The 24502-nt window shown below is 39.0% G+C and overlaps 1 protein-coding gene across 10 annotated transcripts in view; it reads right to left on the bottom strand.

Annotated features, from left to right (window-relative positions):
• LOC105027157 (CSC1-like protein 2) overlaps window positions 1-24502 on the bottom strand; it is a 299336-nt gene that overhangs the window by 206502 nt on the left and 68332 nt on the right. For 8 of the 10 annotated variants that reach the window (XM_034294237.1, XM_034294244.1, XM_034294238.1 and 5 more), the window contains one exon: window positions 12062-12112. The exons of the other annotated variants lie outside the window; for them this stretch is intronic. In XM_034294237.1, the coding sequence (XP_034150128.1) occupies window positions 12062-12112 (51 nt within the window). The remainder of the gene's footprint in view (window positions 1-12061; window positions 12113-24502) is intronic. 10 annotated transcript variants of the gene reach the window in all.

The following is a 24502-nucleotide window of genomic DNA, read 5'->3' as shown; positions in this document are numbered from 1 at the left end:
TAATTTTATTAAATTGAACAAGCACAGCATTCAATCAAATATTCTTAAATATTAATTATTATTAATAATGTTGTTACTTCAACATATCATTATTTCAACATAATATCTGTGTGAGCAACAAGCAAGATGTGAATTGTAAATTCGGTTACGAGTTTCACTTTCAAATGGTGTAACTAGTTAGTTCACGTGCAATACAGTGACTGCAGCGTGCCTGAGACTGCATGTCATGATTATATTGTCTGCTATATTGCTTTTTATGTATTAAATCCAGGCAATTGGTTGAAGATACAATTTTATACTAAACGAAATTCACTTTAATGAAAAGTTTTCTTCAAAACAAAACTTAAACTTGAAACTAAATGTGTTTATTTAATGGCAAAAACACGTAGCCTACCTACTACAGACTCTTTTTGAACAAATTGCTGCACATTCATTTAATTCTGAATATTGCACATGTAAGTTGAAAAGCATTTGTTTGTGCATAGTAAAACAGGCCTATCTATAACATTTATCAAGTTCATAATTGTGCGTGCATTTATTAATTATTATCTTAATGAATATTGCGACAAGGAAGAAGCATTTAAACTGCGTTATTTGTTTATTCTGAAATAATTGAATGGATCTTAAATGGATCTGAAATTCCGAATAAAGCAACGTAAAAAAAAAGAAAAGAAAACGTGAACAATGATGAACACAGAAAATTATAGACTAAGACTAGGCCTACTACTTTAATATAATTAAACAATGTTTTAGAACATATAATATTTTTAAACAAAATACATTTTTGTAAAGCCTATTATAAAACGTAGGCCTAAAGTGCAAAAACGCTGCTCCATTCTGGTAGCCTCCTCCTGCCTGTGAGCCTGTAGATGAAGTGTGATGAATTGATTAGGCCAAGGCTGTCTGCTATATATAAATGTAATCTTTATATACCATATTAATCACAAAGCTATAGCCTACTTACATGGTTCTACATGCAAGAACAAGATTGCGTCCACATTTTCTGGTTTCAGAGCGGTCCGCCTCTGCTCTATCGTTCGGCCAGCTGAACACCCGCTCGCTGCTGCTGCTGCTGCTTGCTGGAATGTAGAGGATGGATCTTGCCAGCCTGGCTAGTTTTGGGTACACCACTCCGTTCACTTTCCACCATTTCAGTAGGTCCCGGTCTTCATCCATGGCATGCTCCTGTGAATTGTACATGGTCACTTCATCCTCATCTGGTTCGTCATCTTCATCTTGGTTCTCCCACTCGGCAAATTCGCAGTCTCTCCTGGGCCTGGCTGCTGGTGGTGTGAGGCCAGTCAGCCGCCGCAGCATCTTCCTCCACAGGCAAGAGTAAGGTGCGAACGTGGGCATGTACTTCAGCTATCTGTACAGGAGACATCATCCTCAATTTGTTGAATTTGGGCAAGAGGAAAAGAGCAACTTTGTGCAGCATGTTCATCTTGATTTTTTGCACTATGAACTCGGCATGTCTCTGGCGCACAAATGCTTGCTGCGGTGAGTCGTTTGGAGAGGGCTGGCAATGTTTCTTCAGTCTCTCAAACCAGAGGCAGACAAGATTTATGGTTGCATATTTGTTGCCCTCCAACTCTCTGGGCATTATAGAATGGCTCTAAAAATTTGACCAGAAAGCTCAATAAGTCAGGTGCAATATTTTCGATCCGCTCAACCTCACCGCGGCTTTCCAGTTTCTCCTGTAGCTCGGAGTATATGTCTTGCACTGACTTGAGTGTGAGGAACACTGTGCTGAATTGCGTCTCCCCCATCTGTATCACTGTCTTTGACATTTGCTCAACCAGGCCAGATTGTTTTAGATATCTTACCAGTCCTTTCGCAGCAGATATGGTCTCTCCTATATGCAGCGCGTTTTCGGACAGTGCGTCGGCATGCAGACCGTGGCGAAGGACAGTATTAATTAGGTGATCGAGACAAGAAAGCCTCTTATATGGTTCCAGGGCTTTGATTATGTTGCTGCCTTCATCTGTTACCCACACTATTCGGCTGAGGGAGCTAGGGTCAAGGGCAAATTTGTTGACCAGCAAGCCCACTATCTCGCGTCTGATATTTTTCCCGTTATAGCATCCTCCACGGAAACATTGCGGTGGTGAGAGTTTTACCAACTAAATTATGGTCGTCGGTGATATAATGGCTCGTCATTGCGATGTAACTTATCTTTTTGTAGTCATCAGTCCACATATCTGTGCTCATCGCTACGTCTCTATTCTTCATAGCATCTTTGAGCGTCTGTGCCAGAACTTCCCTCCTCTCATCTGCTTTTTCTATGCAAGCCTTGGAAACGGTGCTATGGTGAGGCAGAATGGACTGGGCCGATACACAACCATATGTAGCACCAACATTGATTAATTCTTGAGCTAGCCGCTCGAAGCCCTGGCCACTTACAACGTAAATGACCTTATTTCCCTTCAGCAAAACTCAACGCATTTCTCCGTGATGGCTTTCCTCGCCCTCAGGGGAATGCTTGGAGAAGTAACAAAAGAGGACATTGAAGGCTGAAGCTGACTACTATAATCATTTCTGTCATGGCAAGCCTGCTTCATGTGTCTGTTCATCGTTGAAGTCCCCGTTTTTTTGCTGTCATAGGAGAGCAGCTTGCTGCATTTTATACACGAGACAAAGCCAACACATATGTTGTCACTCCCCACTACTAGTTTAAAATGTTTCCATACCTCAGATTTTTCTCCAAACTTGCTCAAAGTTAATTCTCCTGTTTACATGTTTTTCTTTGCTTCTTCAAGCTCCATGTTGCACTTAAGCTACAGAATAGTACAGCACGCACAGCAGGTGTGATGCGTCACGTGCGAGACTGCGCGAGTGCGAGTGGACGAGACGCGCATGACACGTGACGTGCTTGATCAAGGGCCCGACCCGATCCAGCCCGAGGACAGTGGCAGGAAATATCGGCCCGACCCAGACCGCAAGTCCGGGTTTGGGCTCGGGCAGAGAATCTAAGCTCTAATGCCAAGACACATGAAAGCAGTGATTAAAAATCAGGGTTATTCCACCAAATATTGATTTCTGAACTCTTCCTAAGTTAAAACATTAGTATTTTGTTTTTGAAGAATGAATAGGAATTTGTTTTCTTTGAAAACAATGCATCTTCTTTTGTTATTTTGACCAGTTGTTATTTTCTACAAATACATACTCTAAATGACAATATTGTTATTTGGAATTTGGGAGTAATGGTGTCAGTAGTTTATAGAATTAAAAAAACTGTTCATTTTAACTCAAACATATACCTATAAATTGTAAAACCAGAGAAGCTGAACATTTTGCAGTGGTCTCTTAATTTTTTCCAGAGTTGTATATAAACACATACAGTTAGGTCTGGACATAATTGGACACCGACACAAGTTTTGTCATTTTTGCTGTTTACCAAAATATATTCAAATTATAGTTAAATAACGAACAAGGGGTCAAAGGGCTGTCTCAGCTTTAATTTGAGGGTATTCACATCCAAATTAGAAGAAGGGTTTTGGAATTACAGCTCTTTAATATGTAGCCCCTTCTTTTTCAAGGGACAAAAAGTAATTGCACAACAGCTGTTTCAGGGACATCTGTGGGCTATTCCTTTGTTATTTCTTCATTAATTAAGCAGGTAAAAGATCTGGAGTTGATTCCAGGTGTGTCATTTTGCAAAAGCCAGCCCAGTTCAAGAACAGCATTCTTTGGACAAATGAAACTAAGATCAACCTGTACCAGAATGATGGGAAGAGAAAAGTATGGAGAAGGCTTGGAACGGCTCATGATCCAAAGCATACCACATCATCTGTAAATCACAATGGAGGCAGTGTGATAGCATGGCCATGCATGGCTTCCAGTGGCACTGGGTCAATAGTGTTTATTGATGATGTGACAGAAGACAGAAGCAGCTGGATGAATTCTGAAGTGTATGGGGATATATTGTCTGCTCAGATTCAGTCAAATTCATTGAAGTTGATTGGATGACGCTTCACTTTACAGATGGACAATGACCCAAAACATACTGTGATAGCAACCCAGGAGTGGAATGGAAAAAGAAGTGGAATATTCTGCAATGGCCAAGTCAATTAACTGATCTCAACTCATAAGAGCATGCATTTCACTTGCTGAAAATAAAACTTAAGGCAGAAAGTCCCATGAACAAACAACAACTGAAGAAAGCTGCAGGAAAGGCCTGGCAAAACATCACAAAGGAGTGAAACTAGCGTTTAGTGATGTCCATGCGTTCCAGACTTAAAGTAGTCATTGCCCGCAGAGGATTCTCGACAAAGTAGTAAAAAATCTTATTGTGTCTATGTGTTAATTTGTACAATTATGTTTGAACCCCTGAAATAAGGGGACTTTGTATGAAAATGAGAGCAATTCCTAAATGTTCCATACAATATTTTTGTTCAACCCCTTGAATAAAAGCCGAAAGTCTGCACTTCATTAAAAATCCATTGTGGTGGTGCACAGAAAATTGTGCCAGTATTCAAATATATATCATTAAATGTGATAGCAGTTGTATTATCTGTTAATTATTATAACCTATTATTTGAAAACTACACTATCAGAGAATGTTTCCACTGGTTACGCACAGTAGGCTACTATAAAGATAAGCGTCCTGGCTGCTGTCCTGGATCCAAGATTTAAAACCGAGGGGGTGATAAGCGATGATCAGGTGCATAACCAGTTTAAAGACGAACGCAATCGCTCGTACTTTACACAGCTGCAATGGTCCTTGCTGGATACAAAACGAGAAGTAGAGAAGTACAAAAACAACAAGCAATGCATCATGCACCATCCCCTGTGTTGTGGAAATTCTTGAACTGATGTATTCTTGGTTGTGCTATACATGTATGAATGAGTTACTAGTTAAAGATGCCGAGAGGGATCTGATGTTTGAATAGGAGACATCCTTGACCGGCACCGGTGGATTAGAGGGTTACTTGTAAATCTGTATAACCCTTTAGTGTCTCTATTGATTATCCAGACATTGTGACTCCCCAGGAGTTGAGAAGGATAAGGTGGGGGGACAGCCCACCCTTTGGGTAAATGTTACACAAGACAGATGGGCAACAACTTACCACACCCCTTCTAACATTTGATTGTTCATGTCTTACGGCAGAGACTCCTCGGACGATTATGTTTGTAAGCGTTTGATGCGTCTCTCTTATTTGCAAATAATAATAAAATGATTGTGCCAAGATAATTTGGTCTCTGTTTCTTATTCCTTTAAGAGTGTCGATTGATGGAATTGCCATCACACCTGAACATTAAGCCACTGGCCAAACTCGTGTTTCTAAAAGTGAATGCCATGTTTCTATGGACATACATTTTGCGTAACAGTATTATTTAATTTTAAGTAAAATGTCCTTGTTTACAGACCCATTTTTTTCCACAAATATATGCATTCTATAGGCAAAATGTTGTTTAAACATTCTGAACACTTGATTTTTGTAGCAGCCAATAGTGTTGGAACTACACTATTTTGTTGTCATACACGCTAATAAATTTATTATACTTTTTTTAGTGTAGGCTATACATTTTGGTTAAAATACTGACAGATAGATCTGTAGACTATTTAAAATGATGATTACTAATAGGCCAATACTGTATCCTTATCCCTTCATGTTGTTAACAAAAATAAGCTAGCCTTAATTAAAATACTCGACATACATAATCATAAAATTGACAGATTAAACTGATCAACATTATGACCACCTTCCTAAAATTGTGTAGGTCCCCCTTTTGCCGCCAAAACAGCCCTGACCCATCGAGGCATGGACTCCACTAGACCTCTGAAGGTGTGCTGTGGTATCTGGCACCAAGATATTAGTAGCAAATCCTTTAAGTCCTGTAAGCTGCAAGTTGGGGCCTCCATGGATCGGACCTGTTTGTCCAACACATCCCACAGATGCTCTATTGAATTCAAATCTCAGGAATTTGAAGACCAAGTCAACACCTTGAATGTTGTTGTGTTCCTCAAACCCTTCCTGAACCATTTTTGCTTTGTGGCAGGGTGCATTATCATGCTGAAAGAGGCCAATGCCATCAGGGGACATGTTCTGCAACAATGCTCAGGTATGTGGTACATGTCAAAGTAACATCAACATGAATGGCAGGACCCAGGGTTTCCCAGAATAACATTGCCTAAAGCATCACACTGCCCCTTCGGGGAAGTAGGGGCAATTTGCTTTGATTCTTTGATTTGATTCTTATGCAACTAAGGGGTTGTATAAGATCAGTGGGATCTCTAGTTACCTCATGTTAATTGAGATAAGAGTGTTTGGGCACTTCTATGCATTAGAGCGCATGTACATGTCTTAGGGCACATGTGTTAGGGCAATTTTATGGGGGGAAAATAGATGTTGCGTTTTGCCTGCATTATAGTTTCCGGAACTTCGGTGAATGGGTAAGTACGGTGGTAACTCTTTGTTCGTCCCTCATGGTTACGTTGGACCAGCGGGGCGCTTTTGTTCGGTGATGGTTGCGTAGCCTACTGGGCAGGTTATGGGAAAATTGATGAGTTAACATAAAGGAGTTGCTGATGGAAAAATGGCAAGTTGTTTGGAAGGTGTATGCTATGGTATGTGGGTAGTGGTGACTGATGAAAGCTTTAGGCATGGTGGTGCTGGGTTTACTGATCTCTGTGTTGTAGTTGTAGTCTGACCAACCCCCACCCCCTACCAGTCGTCCTTGCCAGCCCTCGGCCTCTGTGGCACTTTGCCGATTGCAGGGAGACCTTGGAGTTTTGCATCTTACCACCATGCCCGGCGACATTGTATTGGTGGAGAACAGTTCCCTACAATTTATGTAGCCAACCCCACTGGTGACTGAGTCAACCCCCGACTTGGTTTACTCTATGGCCCGAACTTTGCTGTTGTGGATGTGGTGATGCAGTAGGCCGTCTGGAGGCTGTTTTGCTCCACTTTGTACTTGTTGGGAGAGTTTACGCGGGTAATGAAAAGGAAATAAGCGAGGAGAAGGATACACAAGTTAAGTAACTTCTGTGGGCCAGCCCGTGGTTACAGTGGCAGTGACCAAAGACTACAGACCCAAGGTTGAGGAAGAGGCTACGCTAACCGCTGCATTTATGATAATGGCTGAGGTTCAAACAGACATTGGTTTGGGAAGGTACCTACAGAAAACAAGACAAAGGTAGTTTTAGATGTGGTGCTTCCAAAAGAATAAAGACAGTTCCGGCTATGATGATGGAATAACCGTGAACGGCCCTAGGGGAGCATGCAGGGACTCTAAGCTCCTGTGGGAGAGTTGCTGACAGTCATAGGAGTCGGACCAGGGAACATCAACCGGTGAGAACACTCCTTTAACACAACCCTGTATTTTCTGACATATTTCAGAATGTCAGGATTGATGGATTTGTGGAAATAGATTGATGGTTTTGAGAATGTGTGGTTTGAAGATGGTAAAAGTGATTTTTTGACAGGTGAATTTGTATATTGAAGGGATAGCTCTCATGTTTAGAGCATTGTGAGAAAAAGGAATAGTTGATCCATGTCCAAACAGCCCTTGCCACACTCCTATTTTCCCAGTAAAATAGCCAGTTTTTGGACAACCTGTGGTTTGGTGATTTGTATGTTAATAAAGCAGTATATGCGAGCCCACCGATTGTACCTGATCCATATACAATCATGACCCAAGTCCCGGGCAATAGTCAGTATTTTGTTTTGGTCGACCTAGTTTAATGCATTTATCTTTTTTTGTTTCCCCTGTACCATGAGGGTTTCCAAATGGCAGAGTTTGCGATCTCCAGTAAAATTTATATTTGGTCATGTTTCCCAAGGTTCTTAGCCTGAAAGTTCTTTATAAAATTGCCAGATTTTGTTTTGCTTTGCTTGGTGTTTGTTTGGTGTACACTTGAGCTGAATGCATTCACTGCATTGTTAATGAGTTTCTCTGCCGAGGGCCACAATCGATCCAAAAATATGAATTTGAAGTTTGCTATCCCGTGTTGTGCTGTTAGCTGGCACACGTGAAGATAATCGACTGATAAATTAGGATTTTTTACAGAATGTTAATTTCCAATTCTGGTAACATGTAGTCTCATGGTTTTCTTACTAAATGGTAAAAATATTATCAGTCCTTGTAGTGATTGAATGAAGTGGTTGAATGAATCCACATGGTAATGGTCACGTTAGGAAAACATGCTGTGTCCCATGGGCACTGCATTTGAATCCAATATAGTCATAACCTACTCATTGATGTTCCTTGATTTTGGTGACATCTAAATTTTCTGTCTACATCACCATTGTTATGAATTTTGTTTCCACCCAAGTTTCCACCCAACTGTTGAGTTGCGTGTAGATATGACAAACTTTAACAATATTGGATGGGTAGGCCAATAACCCTAAACCTTCAGTTAATGAAGGACATCATCTGGGTGAAAGACCACAGACAGTCGGTGAGGACCATGTCAGATTACTAATGTGTATAAACCTAAATTTCATGCACCTACATTAAACAATGCATTTGGCTATTATTTATGGCCTAAAAGGGTATGGCATGGCAAGCCATGGGCTCCAGGAAGGGGGACAGACACCCTAGGATGACCCCAAACTTTCCCATTAAAGATGTGTTTTAATTTAGAATTTTTCATATCATACAATATGAACAGCAGAATTTCAGAAACAAAAGTATGTTTTAGTAGGTAGGTTTCAATTACCTTGTTCATAGGACCTGCAGTGGGAGCTGGGATGCACCGCCAAAACTAAAATGGTTAAGCTAGTGTCTGCAAATAATTAACTTGTGCTGCATTAAGTTAAATGCGTTAAATTAGGTAGGCTAACCTTACTTAATTTCTAATTTTTAAATGTAAAACTTTGAAAAAGTAAATGGATTGATTCAGAATGTCTTTTTATAGTCATGGCACACACTTTTTGTAGGAGCTAATGATGACCGAAATCAGAAATTGGCCAAATAATTTGAAATAATCTAAGGTCTGGATTGAATAATCCATTCCCTCCTGATTCAAAATCAGTAATTCTCATAGTTATGGAATGCCTAATTGACTTAACCATTTCACTAGTAAATTACAAATATCTCTTAATTGCCCCCCAGCATCAAATCTAAAAGCAGTTGATGCGCTGATTGTTCCAGAATATGATTATGATGCCACAATGCATTTTCCCTTTAGCTGCCCTGAAATATCACACTGCTTACTAGTCATGTAGCTACGTTTTTGAATGGCTAAAATTTTATTCGCTATTACTACCGGTGGAAATACTGTTAAAAGGTATACTGAATTATTATTCAGCAATTGTCAAAAATTACATGCTTTTCTGAGTATCAGAGCAAAAGTTACTGGCATGGTTCACCAATTAAACAAATACTAACTATCAGACAGTAAGTTGTGTTAGTTATTTATTTCTGTTATCATTTATGAGTTCTCAAATGTTCGACAAATTATGCATATTTCGTAATGGACAAATATGATGAGTATTTTTATTTTGCAGCCATGTTTATTTACACTGCACTAGATACTGGGAGTCATAAATTATATCTGACCAAAGATCTTAAAAAAGACAATTCACAAATCTGTCTGGAAGACAAGCAAATGTAAATGACTCATTTCACCACCTTTCATCTTTGGTTGATTAGGATAAACAAACATATCAGCTATAAAAATCTACACACAAAATGTGTGCCAGGTTTTTGTAATGTAAAAGAATGAGACAAAGATAAATCATGTCAGACCTTTTTCCACTTTTAAAGTGACCCATAATGTGAACAATTCAATTGAAAAACTGAAATCTTTGAGGGGGCAATAACCTGGTTGTATAAGTGTGCACACCCTCTTATAACTGGGGATGTGGCTGTGTTCTGTATTACATTTCATCTCAGAGCAAAAGCCACCGTCCGCAGAGAGCTTCTAAAGCATCAGAGGGATCTCATTTTTGTAAGATATCAGTCAGGAGAAGGGTAAAAATAAAAACTCCAAGGCATTAGATATAACATGGATCCCAGTGAAGACAGTCATCCTCAAGTGGAGAGAATGTGGCACAACAGAGACATTACCAAGAACTGGACATCCCTCCAAAATTAATGAAAAGACAAGAAGAAAAAGGGTCAGGGAGGCTTCCAAGAGGCCTACAGCAACAATAAAGGAACGGCAGGAATTTCTGGCAAGTACTGGCTGTGTGCAACAATCTCCCATATTCTTCATATGAATGGGCTATGGGGTAGGGTGGCAAGAAGGAAGCCTTTTCTTAAAAGAAAAACATCCAAGCCCAGCTGTAGTTTGCAAAAACAAACATCAAGTCCCCCAAAAGCACCTGGGAAAAAGCGGAACTTCTTGGCCATAATTCCAAAAGGTATTTTTGGCACAAAAACAACACTGCACGTCACCCAAAGAACACCATACCTACTGTGAAGCATGGTGGTGGTATTATGCTTTGGGGCTGTTTTACTTCAGCTGGAACCGGGGCCTTCGTCAGGGTGGAAGGAATTATGAAAAGTTACAAATAACAGGCAATTTTGGCACAAAACCTTCAGGCGTCCTTTAGAAAGCTGAAGATGAAGTGGAAGTTCACCTTTCAGCACGACAATGTTAACGTTTTGGAATGGCCCAGCCAAAGCCCAGACCTGAATTCTATTGAACATCTGAAGAGGGCTGTGCACAGGAGAAGTCCTCACAATCCGACAAATTTGGAACGCTTTTGCAAAGAAGATTGCCACATCAAGATGTGCCATGCTAATAGAATCCTACCCAAAAAGACTGAGTGCTGTAATAAAATCAAGTATTAGTTTAAGGGTGTGCACACTTATGCAACCAGGTTATTGTGAGTTTTTTATTTTCCCCCTCAAAGATTTCAGTTTGTTTTTCAATTGAATTGTTCATGTTATAGGTCACATTAAAGGAGGGACATTTCTGACATGATTTATCTTTGTCTAATTATTTTACATCAGAAGAACCTAGCATTTTAACAGGGGTGTGTGGACTTTTTATATCCACTGTATATTAAGTTTAGCTAGAAATGACCCCAGGTGTGGTTGCAGTCAGAACCAAGATGAATAGAAGTTACCCGTCATAACCGGATTTGGATAAAAATCTTGGATGCTGTAAATGTTTGAACATCTACACCATGAAATGAACCTCTCAGATTGACAGTATAAAATTGTAAAGACTGTTTGAGGAAATTATAACTAAATATCTGCATGGTCATACTGAACTATGATTGTTGCATCAATCGTAACTGGACGTCGCAATTATCCATTGTAAAGATAATTCTAATCACATTGGTGTGACCATTCCCTTTAGGGACCACTCTAGCGCGATCACACCGGTGTGATTGTAAGTGTCAAAGGGTTATTAGCTATTGACGACAGAAAACAAATATTCACAGAATGTCCATTATAAAACTAACTTTATCACTTCTTACCAAGCCAACTGTAAAAACAGTTGTGGTACATTACCTTGTTTATCAGAATATTTCTAATATTCTCTGTTATTTTTGGATATTGCCTAACATATAATATACTGCCTCCCATGTGGATATTATATCCCGCCTCCCATGTGTTTTCAGTAAACAGAGAAAATAAATTATAAAATGAAATACCAAATATTAAAAGCTTTTTAAGGCTATGAAATAAGTCTATACATTTTAAAAAGGTCAGCATATATACTGGGTATATTTAATAATTTTTATGTAGGCTACAAGAGAATACATAACCCTGCACAGGCTACAAAATATTTAAGTGGAGAATGGACAAAAATGTTGGTTAACATTTTTCTTACTGTTTTAAATGTATTTTTGATTCAATTTGATAGAAAATACAATTGTATGATTTCAATGTATGACTTCAATCACTGCTATTACTCCATGTGCACACCCCAACCTACAATAAAAAATTATGATACCTTCTTTACATTTTGTCCAGCCTACCTTAAGGTGCAGAAGAGAATGGCTGATTTGTTTAGATTGTTTAATGAGAAATTATCATTTTTTCAGTCTAATGTGGTCCACTCAAGGTTCTAGCATCACAACTATTACCACAAGGATTTACAAAGATGCCACAGCAAAAGGGCTTAGGGAAGATCACATACACACTGATGTACCTTGTGTTATTTGCTCTCAGTGTATCATAGTTACCCTTTTCTCTTCTTCGACTATGTTATATGCACATGTATACAAAGCATGCATGTTAAAAGAATAATACATTAGGGTTATGGTCAAAGCATCAGTAGCCATGGCAAATACAATGAAGGAAAGTCAACAGAATGCTTAATGACATTTATAATAAGTTAACAAGTCAGAGTTAACACCCAAGAAAGATACACATACAGTAGTGCCTGAATACATCAGCACCCTTGCACTTATTCCTTCTTTCTTGGTCTTCACACCCCGTTATTGGATTTAACACCACTTTTCCATAACATTGTGGGCAATTTCAGAATTTCGAGATGTATTTCACAATTATATTGGTATATTTTATCGTTTAATGGCATATTTCAACATTTAATGCCATATTTCATATCGTATTTCATGATCACAAGGGATACTGTATGTCAATTATTGCAATTGGGTGGTTTTAAGCCATCCAGATACATTAGCTTCACCAACAGTTTTTTGCAGCATTAGCGGCTTTGCAATTTGTAAAGCAATTTATCAAGTTTCTATGAAGAAAGATGAGATAAAATAAACAAGATGAATATGTCTGTATGTTTGTGAGCTGACCATGAGGCAGCAGGAATAGGGTTAAAAAACAAATGCTAAGAGAGCTGACGGTTTCATAGCACATGCTGTGGTTCAATCTTGCTAAACAGATAGCTTGAGATAGCGTATCATGCTTGTTTCAGAAATGTAGGGCGCCTGTTTTGGTGCGCACCTGTTTTCGTGCAATACATCCAGTGCCGCAAGAGTGAAAGACAAACTCATAATATCTTCACAAAAGAACTAGGGAAACGTTCCAGGGGAGAGAACAAATATGTGGCTTAATGAAAGCAAAAAGAGGATCTAGCTCATGTTTGAAGAAGATCTCATGCATCATTTCCCTAGTTTTTAAAGGAGCTGGTGAGTATTGAGCAAAGACTAAGCAGCAATGCTAAGCTAACTAATTCCACAGAAACACACGGTATCCATCAATGTTTCCGACCAAAATATGACAGTATCCCTTTAAGTTAACAAAAATAATCCAATGAAACTGGTTCTTCAAAAAATCTATAACAAGGTGTGGAGATGTTATTTTAAATGTCTACTTATTTGAAAAGAAAAAAGGAATAATTGAAGGAAAGAGCATGTGTGCCAATACATATTTAGATACAACTGTCAACTTTCGTCTAACGCACACCACCCAACATAACATCCAAATTGTGGTAGACTGCAGTCAATTCTGAAATTGGATTTTAAGCATACAAGCACAAACATACTTGAAAGGGAAAAAAATTGTGTTAGTTCAGCATGGAACAGAACAACAATAAGATTTAGGACAGTGAAACAAACAGGGAAGAGAAGACATTTGAAAACCACATAAATAATTATAACTGAAAAACATACTATTCCCGCTCCACCAGTCTGTTAATATGCTTTTTTAATCTTCACAGAGAAAGAAAAATGAAAATTATTATTGATTTCTATGAAAAATCTGTAGACTAACTTTACTTAATAAGGTTTTGAAAAACACAAATACAAAATAATGTATTTCATTCTAAATATAACACTGTGTTCACATTTTTTGTTGTGATTGTAAGTGTTGGTTTATGTTTGTTTTTAAACAATATTTAGTGTAAGCCAGAGCGCTCAATGTATTCATACTATATTTAGTACCATGTACCTTCTGGCCCCCATTATTGTGGCATCGTATGTGTGTTTGTGTGTGTAGAGAGAGAAGAGTGACAAGGGAGAAAGAAGGTTAAAGGAAACTGGAAAACACGAAAGACTGTCCAGTTTTACAACTAGCAGGAAATGGTTGCCCTATTCTCTGTCCAAATGTGATTTTGCATACAGGCAGTTCAAACAATGTTTACAAGTGACAATTGGTAAGATTTGTCTGCAATTATACGCTTTGCCTCTTACGTTGTCATTCCGAACATCGTTCCAAAGTTATAAGGGAATACGAAAATTATGAACAAAGTTTCCAGAAACACCCATTTATGTCCTTTTACAAGCTGCAAATCTCTCAAAATCATGATGCAGGTTTGCCACTGTTTAGCGTAATTCCAAACTTTATTAAGACTGACGTACAACGTTTTTATGCACATGATAAATCATGTATAAGACCTGCATGTGAAGTGTGTGTGTGAATGTATGTTAGGGAACCCGCTGCGCTGTAAACAAGAAAGGCAGCTAGCGGTACTTAGCTTGTTCTTTTCTTTCAAACTACAGTATTACACTAATATTACCAACATCTGGCTAAGAATAACAGGAGAGCTAACGATTTAGGAAGACTGAGAAACGAGAAAGATGAGCAGGATTATGCAATGCCATGGAATGCCAGAAGAAAAATTATTGGTAATTTTTTTTGGGGAAAAAATGCTGTACCAACTACATTTATAGAAAATCACCGTCAAGCCAGTAGAAAGTGAAATAGAGATAATGGACAGTAGCAGGAAGTTCACAGGCTAAGCAACACTGCTGCTGTTTTGCTAGCTGTGGTTATATAAACAGATTGGTTTGAGTTGTTTTGATTTTAAAGCACCTTTTTGTCAGCTTCAATAGAATATTAACATGCTAGCTAAATTATCTATCAAATTGAAAAGAAACGCGGTAACTTGGAAACCTGCCTCTCCACCAGTCATGTTAAAGTTGAAAAATAAGTTTTTTTTAAATCTACTGGTGTCTGTTATTGTTAATGGAGTACTGTGTCGAGTGTAAATGGGGAATTAAATGGGAAATATCTCCAGCATTTGGATTCATTTTGTAGAAAATTTAATTTCAAACATAAACTCTAAACATTAACTGCAGATGTAAAATTGTATTTTAGGATGTGTAACGTTGAAATAATGTAACTGAAGTGCAGAATTTATTAGTGTAATGTTAGTGGCTATGCTTCCAATTGCAGATTAAGTTTTAGCTCACATTTACTAAAGTAAATTGCAGTATTTTCTATAAGAAATCATAAATATTCAACATTTATAAATCACACTTGCTTATTCCTTAAAACTATTGTGAACTAAATTGTTCAATATTACAAATATATACATACATGCGTACATACATACACAAAACCAATTCCAAGAAATTTGGGACAATGAGTAAAATGTAAATTAAAACAGATTGTAATGATGTGCAAAGCATTTAAACCCTATATTCAGTAGAAAATAGTACAAAGACAACATATCAAATGTTGAAACTGTGGTATTTTATTGTTTCTTGAAAAATATATGCACACTTTGAATTTGATGCCAGCTACACATTTCAAAAAAGTTGGGACAGAGGCAACAAAAGATGGGAAAATGTGTGTTTTGAAAAAATACTAAACCTGGTGAAATATCACACAACTAATTAGGTCAATTGGAAAAAGGTCAGTAACATGATTGGGTATTAAAAGATCATTCCAGAGGATAGGTCTGTCAGAAGTGAGGATAGGAAGGGGTTCACCACTCTGTGAAAGACTGCATGGGCAAATAGTACATTAATTTCAGAATAACGTTTCTCAACGTAAAATTGCAAAGAGTTTGGGGAAGTCGTCATCCATGTTACACAATCATTAAAAGATTCAGAGAATCCAGAGAAATCTCTGCATGCAAGGGACAAGGGGGTAAACTAATATTGGATGGCCATGATTTCCAGGCCCTCAAGCGGCACTAAATTAAAAACAGACACAATTTTATAGTGGAAATCACTGTATGGGCTCAGGAACACTTCCAAAAACCATTGTATGTGAACACACTAGGTCACTGCATCCATAAATGCAACTTCTACCATGCCAAGAAGAAACCACATATAAACACTGCTGCCTTTTATGGGTCCATTTAAGATGGACTGAGGCAAAGTGGAAAACTGTCCTGTGTTCTGACGAATCAAAATGTGAAATAATTTTTGGGAATCGAGTCCTCTGGACTAAAGAAACGAGGGTCCATCCGGCTTCTTATTGGCACAGTTCCAAAGCCTGCATCTGTAAAGGTATGGGGGTGCATTACTAGACATGGCATGGGTGACTTGCACATGTGTGAAGGCACCATTAACACTGAAGAATGTACAACTCTGAAAAAAATTAAGAGACCACTGCAAAATTATCAGTTTCTCTGGTTTTTCTATTCATAGGTATGTGTTTATGTAAAATTAACAGTTTTGTTTTATTCTATAAACTACTGACAACATGACTCCCAAATTCCAAATAAAATATTGTCATTTAGAGTATTCATTTGTAGAAAACAACAACTGGTCAAAATAACCCAAAAAAAGATGCATTATTTTCAAACCTCAGATAATGCAAAAAAACTAATTCATATTTATTTTTCAACAACAAAATACTAATGTTTTAACTTAGGAAGAGTTCAGAAATCAATATTTGGTGGAATAACTCTGATTTTTAATCACTGCTTTCATGTGTCTTGGCATGCTCTCCACCAGTCTGTCACACAAAAATTCAAGTAGCTCAGCTTAGTTTAATGGCTTGTGACCATCCATCCTCCTCTTGATAAAATACCAGAGGTTTTCAATGGGGTTCAGGTTGGGAGATTGGGCTGGCCATTACAGGGTCTTCATCTGGTGGTCCTCCATCCACACCTTGATTGACCTGGATGTGTGGCATGGAGCATTGTCATGCTGGAAAAAACAATTCTCAGAGTTTGGGAACATTGTCAGAGCAGAAGGAAGCAGGTGTTCTTCCAGGATAACCTTGTACTTGGCTTGATTCATGCGTCCTTCACAAAGACAAATCTGCCAGATTCCAGCCTTGCTCAAGCCTCCCCAGATCATCACCGATCCTCCACCAAATTTCACAGTGGGTGCGAGACACTGTAGCTTGTAAGCCTCTCCAGGTCTCTGTCTAACCATTAGATGACCAGTTGTTGGGCAAAGCTGAAAATTTGACTTGTCAGAGAAGATGACCTTACTCCATTCCTCTACGGTCCAATCCTTATGGTCTTTTGCAAACTTCAGCCTGGCTCTTCTTTGCTTCTCATTGATGAAGGGCTTTTTTCTAACTTATCACGACTTCAGCCTTGCCCCTAGGAGCCTGTTTTGAACCGTCCTCGCCTTTCACTCCACCCCAGCTGCTGTATGCCATTATTTTTGTAGGTCACTTGATGTCATCCTACGGTTGTTGAGTGACATTCGAATGAGTTGACGTCATCTCGGTCAGTGGACAGTCATATTCGCCCTCTGCCAGTCTGTAGCTTTGTTGTCCCCAATGTCGGTTGCTTGACCTTGTTCTTATGAACCACCGTCTTGAAACCTGACGCTCACTGTATCCCTCTGCCAGTAAAGCCAGAATTGAATCCTTTTTCTCCTCACTCAAAGCTTTTCTTTTCAAATCTTTTGTCATGCTGAATAGTTAATAACAAAGGTTAATAATATACTTATAATAGTTCATAATAGTTAATAATAATTACTTAATAGTTAATAATTATTTATTTATTTACATTACCTTTGAGGTACTATTTGCACTGTTTTACCATCTAGCTGATCCTGTTGCAAGAGGATAGTGATGACCACAGCAGTGGTTTTTATACTTTTCCTCGTTAAAATTATCACCTAATCAGTAACTCATTAAGTAAAATGAGGGTTGCCTGTGTTGGAATTTAACAGACACTGGAATGGAAAGGCTGCCATACATGTAGAGATGTTGATTTAAGAATAATTAGGAGCGGTCTCATAAATTTGCCGGACCGAGTAAGCGGAGCCGGCCAAGAAGAGCGAAACTCACTCACTCACTCACTTACTCACTGACTGACTGACCTTAAATATTTATTCATTTTAATTGCAGCCCGGCTGAACTAGGCTTCTAGGTTTCTAAAGAAACGACCCAGTCACAGTTTTCTTTAAAGATACTGTATAGTAATATTGCTATTTGCTAGGTACTGTATAGTACTATTGTTATTTGTTAGTCATCTACAGTAATATTTGTACAAAAGTACACCTCATTATTAAATGTTCTGTTGCCCACATTATTTCAGCAAAAATTTTATAAACGTTCTGTTGCTTGTTACTTCGACCAAGAGTGACTATCTCTTACTGAGTAATTGGGGGGAGTGAGCTCCCACAACTTAATTCTTAATAAGAGATGTGGCCGACCATGCATTTGCCCGGGTTTCAATCCTTACCAAAAGGTCAGTTTGTTATGATTTGCAAATTGTTTTTGATTTTGGTTAACATAGCGTTATGGTTAGCTATTCACCTGTAGTCTTTGGCCTATTCATCTCGGAATGAGGTCATGAAATGTAACCATGAAATGTAACCATTGAATGGTAAAAGCCCAAATGTATAAAGCTTTTGCAGTGTAATGTTCAGTATCGCTAGCAATTGCTCAATTCTTATGACTATTCCAATTAGTAAGTTAGTAGAGACTAGTAATGTGGGAGACCCAAGGTTTGAATACAGCGAGGACAACTGTACTGAACAAAATTATGAACACAACACTTTTGTTTTTGCCGCCATTTATCATGAGCTAAACTCAAAGATCTAAGACTTTCTCTATGTACATAAAAGGCCTATTTCTCTAAAATATTGTTCACAAATATGTCTAAATCTGTGTTAGTGAGCACTTCTCCTTTGGCGAGATAATCCATTCACCTCACAGGTGTGGCATATCAAGATGCTGATTAGACAGATAACAATAAAAGGCCACATAGACAGGCCACAATAAAAGGCCACACTAAAATGTGCAGTTCCATCACACAGCACAATGCCACAGATGTCGCAAGTTTTGAGGGAGCACGCAAAATGTCCACCAGATCTGTTGCCCATGAATTGAATGTTCCTTTCTCTACCATAAGCCGTTTCCAAAGGCGTTTCAGAGAATTTGTCAGTACATCCAATAGGTCCATAACCGCAAACCACGTGTAACCACACAAGCCCACAAACTGTCAGAAACCGTCTCACGGAAGCTCATCTGAATGTAGTACGCCGTCGTAACCAACGTGAGTGGGCAAATGCTCACATTCGATGGCGTCTGGCACTTTGGAGAGGTGTTCTCTTCACGGATGAATCTCAGTTTTCATTGTATAGGGCAGATGGCAGACAGTGTGTATGGCGTTGTGTGGGTGAGCGGTTTGCTGATGTCAACAATGTGGATCAAGTGGCCCATGGTGGCATTGGGGTTATGGTATGGGCAGGCGTGTGTTATGGACAACGAACACAGGTGCATTTTATTGATGGCATTATGAATGCACAGAGATACCATGACGAGATCCTGAGGCCCATTGTTGTGCCATTCATCCATGACCATCACCTCATGTTGCAGCATGATAATGCACAGCACCATGTTGCAAGGATCTGTACACAATTTCTGGAAGCTGAAAACATCCCAGTTCTTGTATGGCCTGCATACTCACTGGACATGTCACCCATTGAGAATTTTGGGGATGCTCTGGATCGGTGTATACGACAGCGTGTTTCAGGTCTTGCCAATATCAAGCAACTTCGCATAGCCATTGAAGAGGAGTGAAAAACATTCCACTGGAACAACCTGATCAACTCTATGATAAAGGAGATGTGTCGCACTGCGTGAGGCAAATGGTGGTCACACCAGATACTGACTGGTTTTTGGAAACTGCAAATTTTAGAGTGGCCTTTTATTGTGGCCAGCCTAAGGTACACCTGTGCAATAATCATGTTATCTAATCAGCATCTTGATATGCCACACCTGTAAGATGGATAGATTATTTTAGCAAAGGAGCTCACTAACACAGAAATAGAGAAATAGGCCTTTTGTGCACATAGAAAGTCTTAGATCTTTGAGTTCAGCTCATGATAAATGAGGGCAAAAAACAAAAGTGTTGGGTTTATAATTTTGTTCAGTGTATGTTTATTAATTTTAATTGCGGGTGGGCTGAACTAGGCTTACCTGGTTCCTTTTCTGGTTTCCAGAGCTATATACAGGTTTTGGAGCAACATATGCTGCCATCCAGACAATGTCTTTTTCAGGGAAGGCCTTGCTAATTTCAGCAAGACAAAGCTAAACCACATTCTGCACCTATTACAAAAGCATGGCTACGTAGTAAAAGGGGGGTGCCTGCCGGCTGTCCAGACCAGTAACCCATTGAAAACATTGAGCTCATTATGAAATGAAACATACGACAAAGGAAACCCAGAACTGTTGAGCTGCTGAAATATATCAATTAAGAATGGGAAAACATTTCACTTTCAAAACAACAGCAATTGGTCTCCTCAGTTCCCAAACACTTACAGTCTTTTGTTGCCTCTTTCCCAACTTTTTAGAAATGTGTTGCTGGCATCAAATTCAACATGAGCACATATTTCTCAGAAAAAATACAAATAAATTCTGGTTCAACATTTGATATGTTGTACAGTTTTCAATTAAATATAGGGATGAAATGATTTGCACATCATTGCAGTCAAATGTATTTGTCCTCCTGTGCACTGGGCCATAACACTCCTCTTTCTATTCTGGTTAGAGAGTTTTCAGTGTTCTGTGAAGGGAGTGCTACACATCATTGTATGATCTCTTCAGGTTCTTGGCTATTTCTCACAAGGAGTTTATGAAAAAAGTCATTTGTTTCTGGTCATTTTGAGCTAGTAATCTAACCCAGAAATGCCAATGCTGAAGATACTGAACTAGTCTAAAGGCCAGATGTATTGCTTCTTTAATCAGCACAACGGTTTTCATCGGTGCTAACATAATCGCAAAAGGGTTTTCTTATGATCAATTGGCCTTTTAAAATTATAAACTTGGGTCAGCAAACACAATGGGCTGGAACACAGGGCTGATGGTTGCAGATCATGGGTCTTTGTGCACCTATGTAGATATTCCATTAAAAATCTGTCATTCCCAGCTACAATACTCATTTAAAACATTAACAGTGTCTACAATTTATTTCTGATCGAATTTTCTTTCCAAAAAAATTACATTTCTAAGTGACCCCAAACTTTTGAACGGTAGTTTATGTGGGTGTTTTTGGAACCTTTGTTTATGTTTTTGATAAGCCCTGATATCTGTTTTCAATATGCCTGATATGACATTTAGATAAAGAATTGTGGCGTTGTCCTATAAGCAGAAAAAACAACAAAGCACCAAAACCCAATAACTTATTTTGTGGTTCTTTTATAATAAATAAATCATGAAAGATTTTATGAATATTCATTTTGTAAGATGAGAGTTTTTAAGGTGTTCATGACAGCATCGTTCTACTATTCCCCATGGTCCCCATGTTCCATGGTAGAACAGACCCGGTGCCACGAGGGGACAAGAGGGGGCTTTTTGCCCCTCAGTTGTGTTTTTGCCCCCCCCAGTTTAAAAATTGCCAAAAAACTGATTAGCCCCCTCACCAATTATTAAAAGACCCCTCAGTTACTTCGTCCTGGTACCGGGCCTGTGGTACATGTCCTAGTTAAGTCACGACAAGTCATGATGACGAACAACAACATGAAGCATAGGGAAAAAGAAATTCAGGTCAAATAAATAAGAATGTAATTAATGTATGCCTGACCACCAGGTCTGATGAGCAACAATTCAGCCTCACATCCAAGTTTATGCATTTCAATTTCATTTTCAGATTTTCTCACTAATGTACTTCCATGTAGATCAGCAAGGGCTAAATTAAAGAATGGGTGTACAGGGTATGAACCCCAGGATCCCAAGTGTCTGAAATGAAACTATTGTTTTCTGAGATTTTGGTTTGTTTTAGGTTTTGTTGGCCTGTAGGGGAAAGTGGGGTAAAATGAGCCAGTGGGTAAATTGACCCACCCCCTATATCTAGACAACTGTACACATTTGCCATGTGACAATTTTTTTGCCATAGGGTCAGGGGTAAGTTCACTTTGCCCCACTATGAGATATGTTTCTGGTGTATCAAATATTATCTCAATGTAAAATTGCATACTTGACAACGAATTACTTATTAAAATTATTGTAGAAAAGCTATCATGCCACGAGATATTTGTAAATCTGTGGCGTATATCTGTCATTGCATAACGTAATGTCGTAGTTTATATTGATGTGTGGGCTGGACTTTGCTGTCCTTGAGACAAAAACAACATGCTCTTGTGTTTGTCTATTAAGCACTTCCAAATAAATTACCTTCTTATAATCATCACTTATCAACATTAGAATTATAACCCAGATCTCAAGCCTGGATTACACTTGAGGCTCCTGCAATCTCCACAGAATTTGGTATGACTGCCTTTTCCTGTTATGCTCCTTGCTTATGGACAAGTCTGCAGACCAAACTTGAACAAGCCAAGGGAGACTTGAGTCCCCTTGTTCATTTTAAACATTTATTGGAGAATTTTCGTTTTTGTGTTGCTTGCAACTGCTTTGGGTAATGCAAGTTCTTGTGCTTTCAGGGGATTAACCTACAGTGGGGAGAACAAGTATTTGATACAATGCCGATTTTGCAGGTTTTCCCACTTACAAAGAAGTAGAAGTCTGTAATCTGTATCGTAGATACTCTTCAACTGTGAGTGATGGAATCTAAAACAAAAATCCAGAAAATCACATGGTATGATTTTTAAGTAATTAATTTGCATTTTATTGCATGACATATATTTGATACATCAGAAAAGCAGAACTTAATATTTGGTACAGAAACCTTTGTTTGCAATTACAGAGATCATATGTTTCTTGTAGTTCTTGACCAGGTTTACACACACTGCAGCAGGGATTTTGGCCCAATCCTCCATACAGACCTTCTCCAGATCCTTCAGGTTTCGGAGGTGTCACTGGGTAATACGGACTTTCAGCTCCCTCCAAAGATTTTCTATTGGGTTCAGGTCTGGAGACTGGCTAGGCCACTCCAGGACCTTAAGATGCTTCTTACGGAGCCACTCCTTAGTTGCCGTGGCTGTGTGTTTCGGGTCGTTGTCATGCTGGAAGACCCAGCCACGACCCATCTTCAATGCTCTTACTGAGGGAAGAAGGTTGTTGGTCAAGATCTCGCGATACATGGCCCCATCCATCCTCCCCTCAATACGGTGCAGTTGTCCTGTCCCCTTTGCAGAAAGGCATCCCCAAAGAATGATGTTTCCACCTCCATATTTTACGGTTGGGATTGTGTTCTTGGGGTTGTACTCATCCTTCTTCTTCCTCCAAACAAAGCAAGTGGAGTTTAGACCAAAAAGCTCTATTTTTGTCTCATCAGACCACATGACCTTCTCCTATTCCTCCTCTGGATCATCCAGACGGTAATTGGCAAACTTCAGACGGGCCTGGACATGCGTTGGCTTGAGCAGGGGGACCTTGCGTACGCTGCAGGATTTTCATCCATGACGGCGTAGTGTGTTACTAATGGTTTTCTTTGAGACTGTGGTCCCAGCTCTCTTCAGGTCCTGCCGTGTAGTTCTGGGCTGATCCCTCACCTTCCTCATGATCATTGATGCCCCACGAGGTGAGATCTTGCATGGAGCCCCAGACTGAGGGAGATTGACCATCATCTTGAACTTCCATTCTCTAATAATTGCGGCAACAGTTGTTGCCTTCTCACCATGCTGTTTGCCTATCGTCCTGTAGCCTATTGCAGCCTTGTGCAGGTCTACAATTTTATCCCTGATGTCCTTACACAGCTCTCTGGTCTTGGCCAGTGTGGACAGGTGTCTTTTATACAGGTAACGAGTTCAAACAGGTGCTGTTATTACAGGTAAAGAGTGGAGAACAGGAGGGCTTCTTCAAGAAAAACTAACAGGTCTGTGAGAGACGGAATTCTGACTGGTTGGTAGGTGATCAAATACTTATGTCATGCAATAAAATGCAAATTAATTATTTAAAATTCATACAATGTTATTTTCTGGATTTTTGTTTTAGATTCCGTCTCTCACAGTTGAAGTGTACCTACGATAAAAAATGATAGACCTCTACATGCTTTGTAAATGGGAAAATCAGCAAAATCGGCAGTGTATCAAATACTCCCCACTGTATGTGTAAATGTAACAATTTGCTGCAGTCTTTGTAACTAATTCGGGAAATGCAAGTTGTTCTCTGATCAGGGGAATAACCGATGTGTGGAAGTTCTGAAGATTGTTACAATCTCCTCAAGACATTGATGTAGGGCATTAAACAGTTTTAGGAACTGTAATTGATCAAGGACGAAATGCATGTATAGGCAAGGATTGCTATGACATGGCATACATTTATTAACTCACGAAAGGACTGACAAGTTTATCCAAGTGCTGGGAGCACAAGGATTTTGATACTGGGGTGTTTAGTACCCTGGAGATAGACCAAAGATATCGATGCAGGGACTATCTTACGAAAGGACAGATGAGTTTATCCAAGCGTGGGAGCACAAGGTTTGAGATACCAGGGTCGTTAGAGTCACCCTGGAGGGTGGTTAGAGATAACAAGTTTCTGTATTTTTTATATTTATATTTTTATTTGTATATTTTATATTTTACTTGTTTTGTACAATTGTCTGTTTTATGTAATCATTGTATGTCTTGTT

Source organism: Esox lucius, chromosome 9 (genome assembly GCF_011004845.1).
Source record: "Esox lucius isolate fEsoLuc1 chromosome 9, fEsoLuc1.pri, whole genome shotgun sequence".
NCBI classification, from domain to species: Eukaryota; Metazoa; Chordata; class Actinopteri; order Esociformes; family Esocidae; genus Esox; species Esox lucius.
The sequence above is the reverse complement of the archived record's forward strand: the minus strand, read 5'-3'. Positions and strand labels throughout refer to the sequence as shown.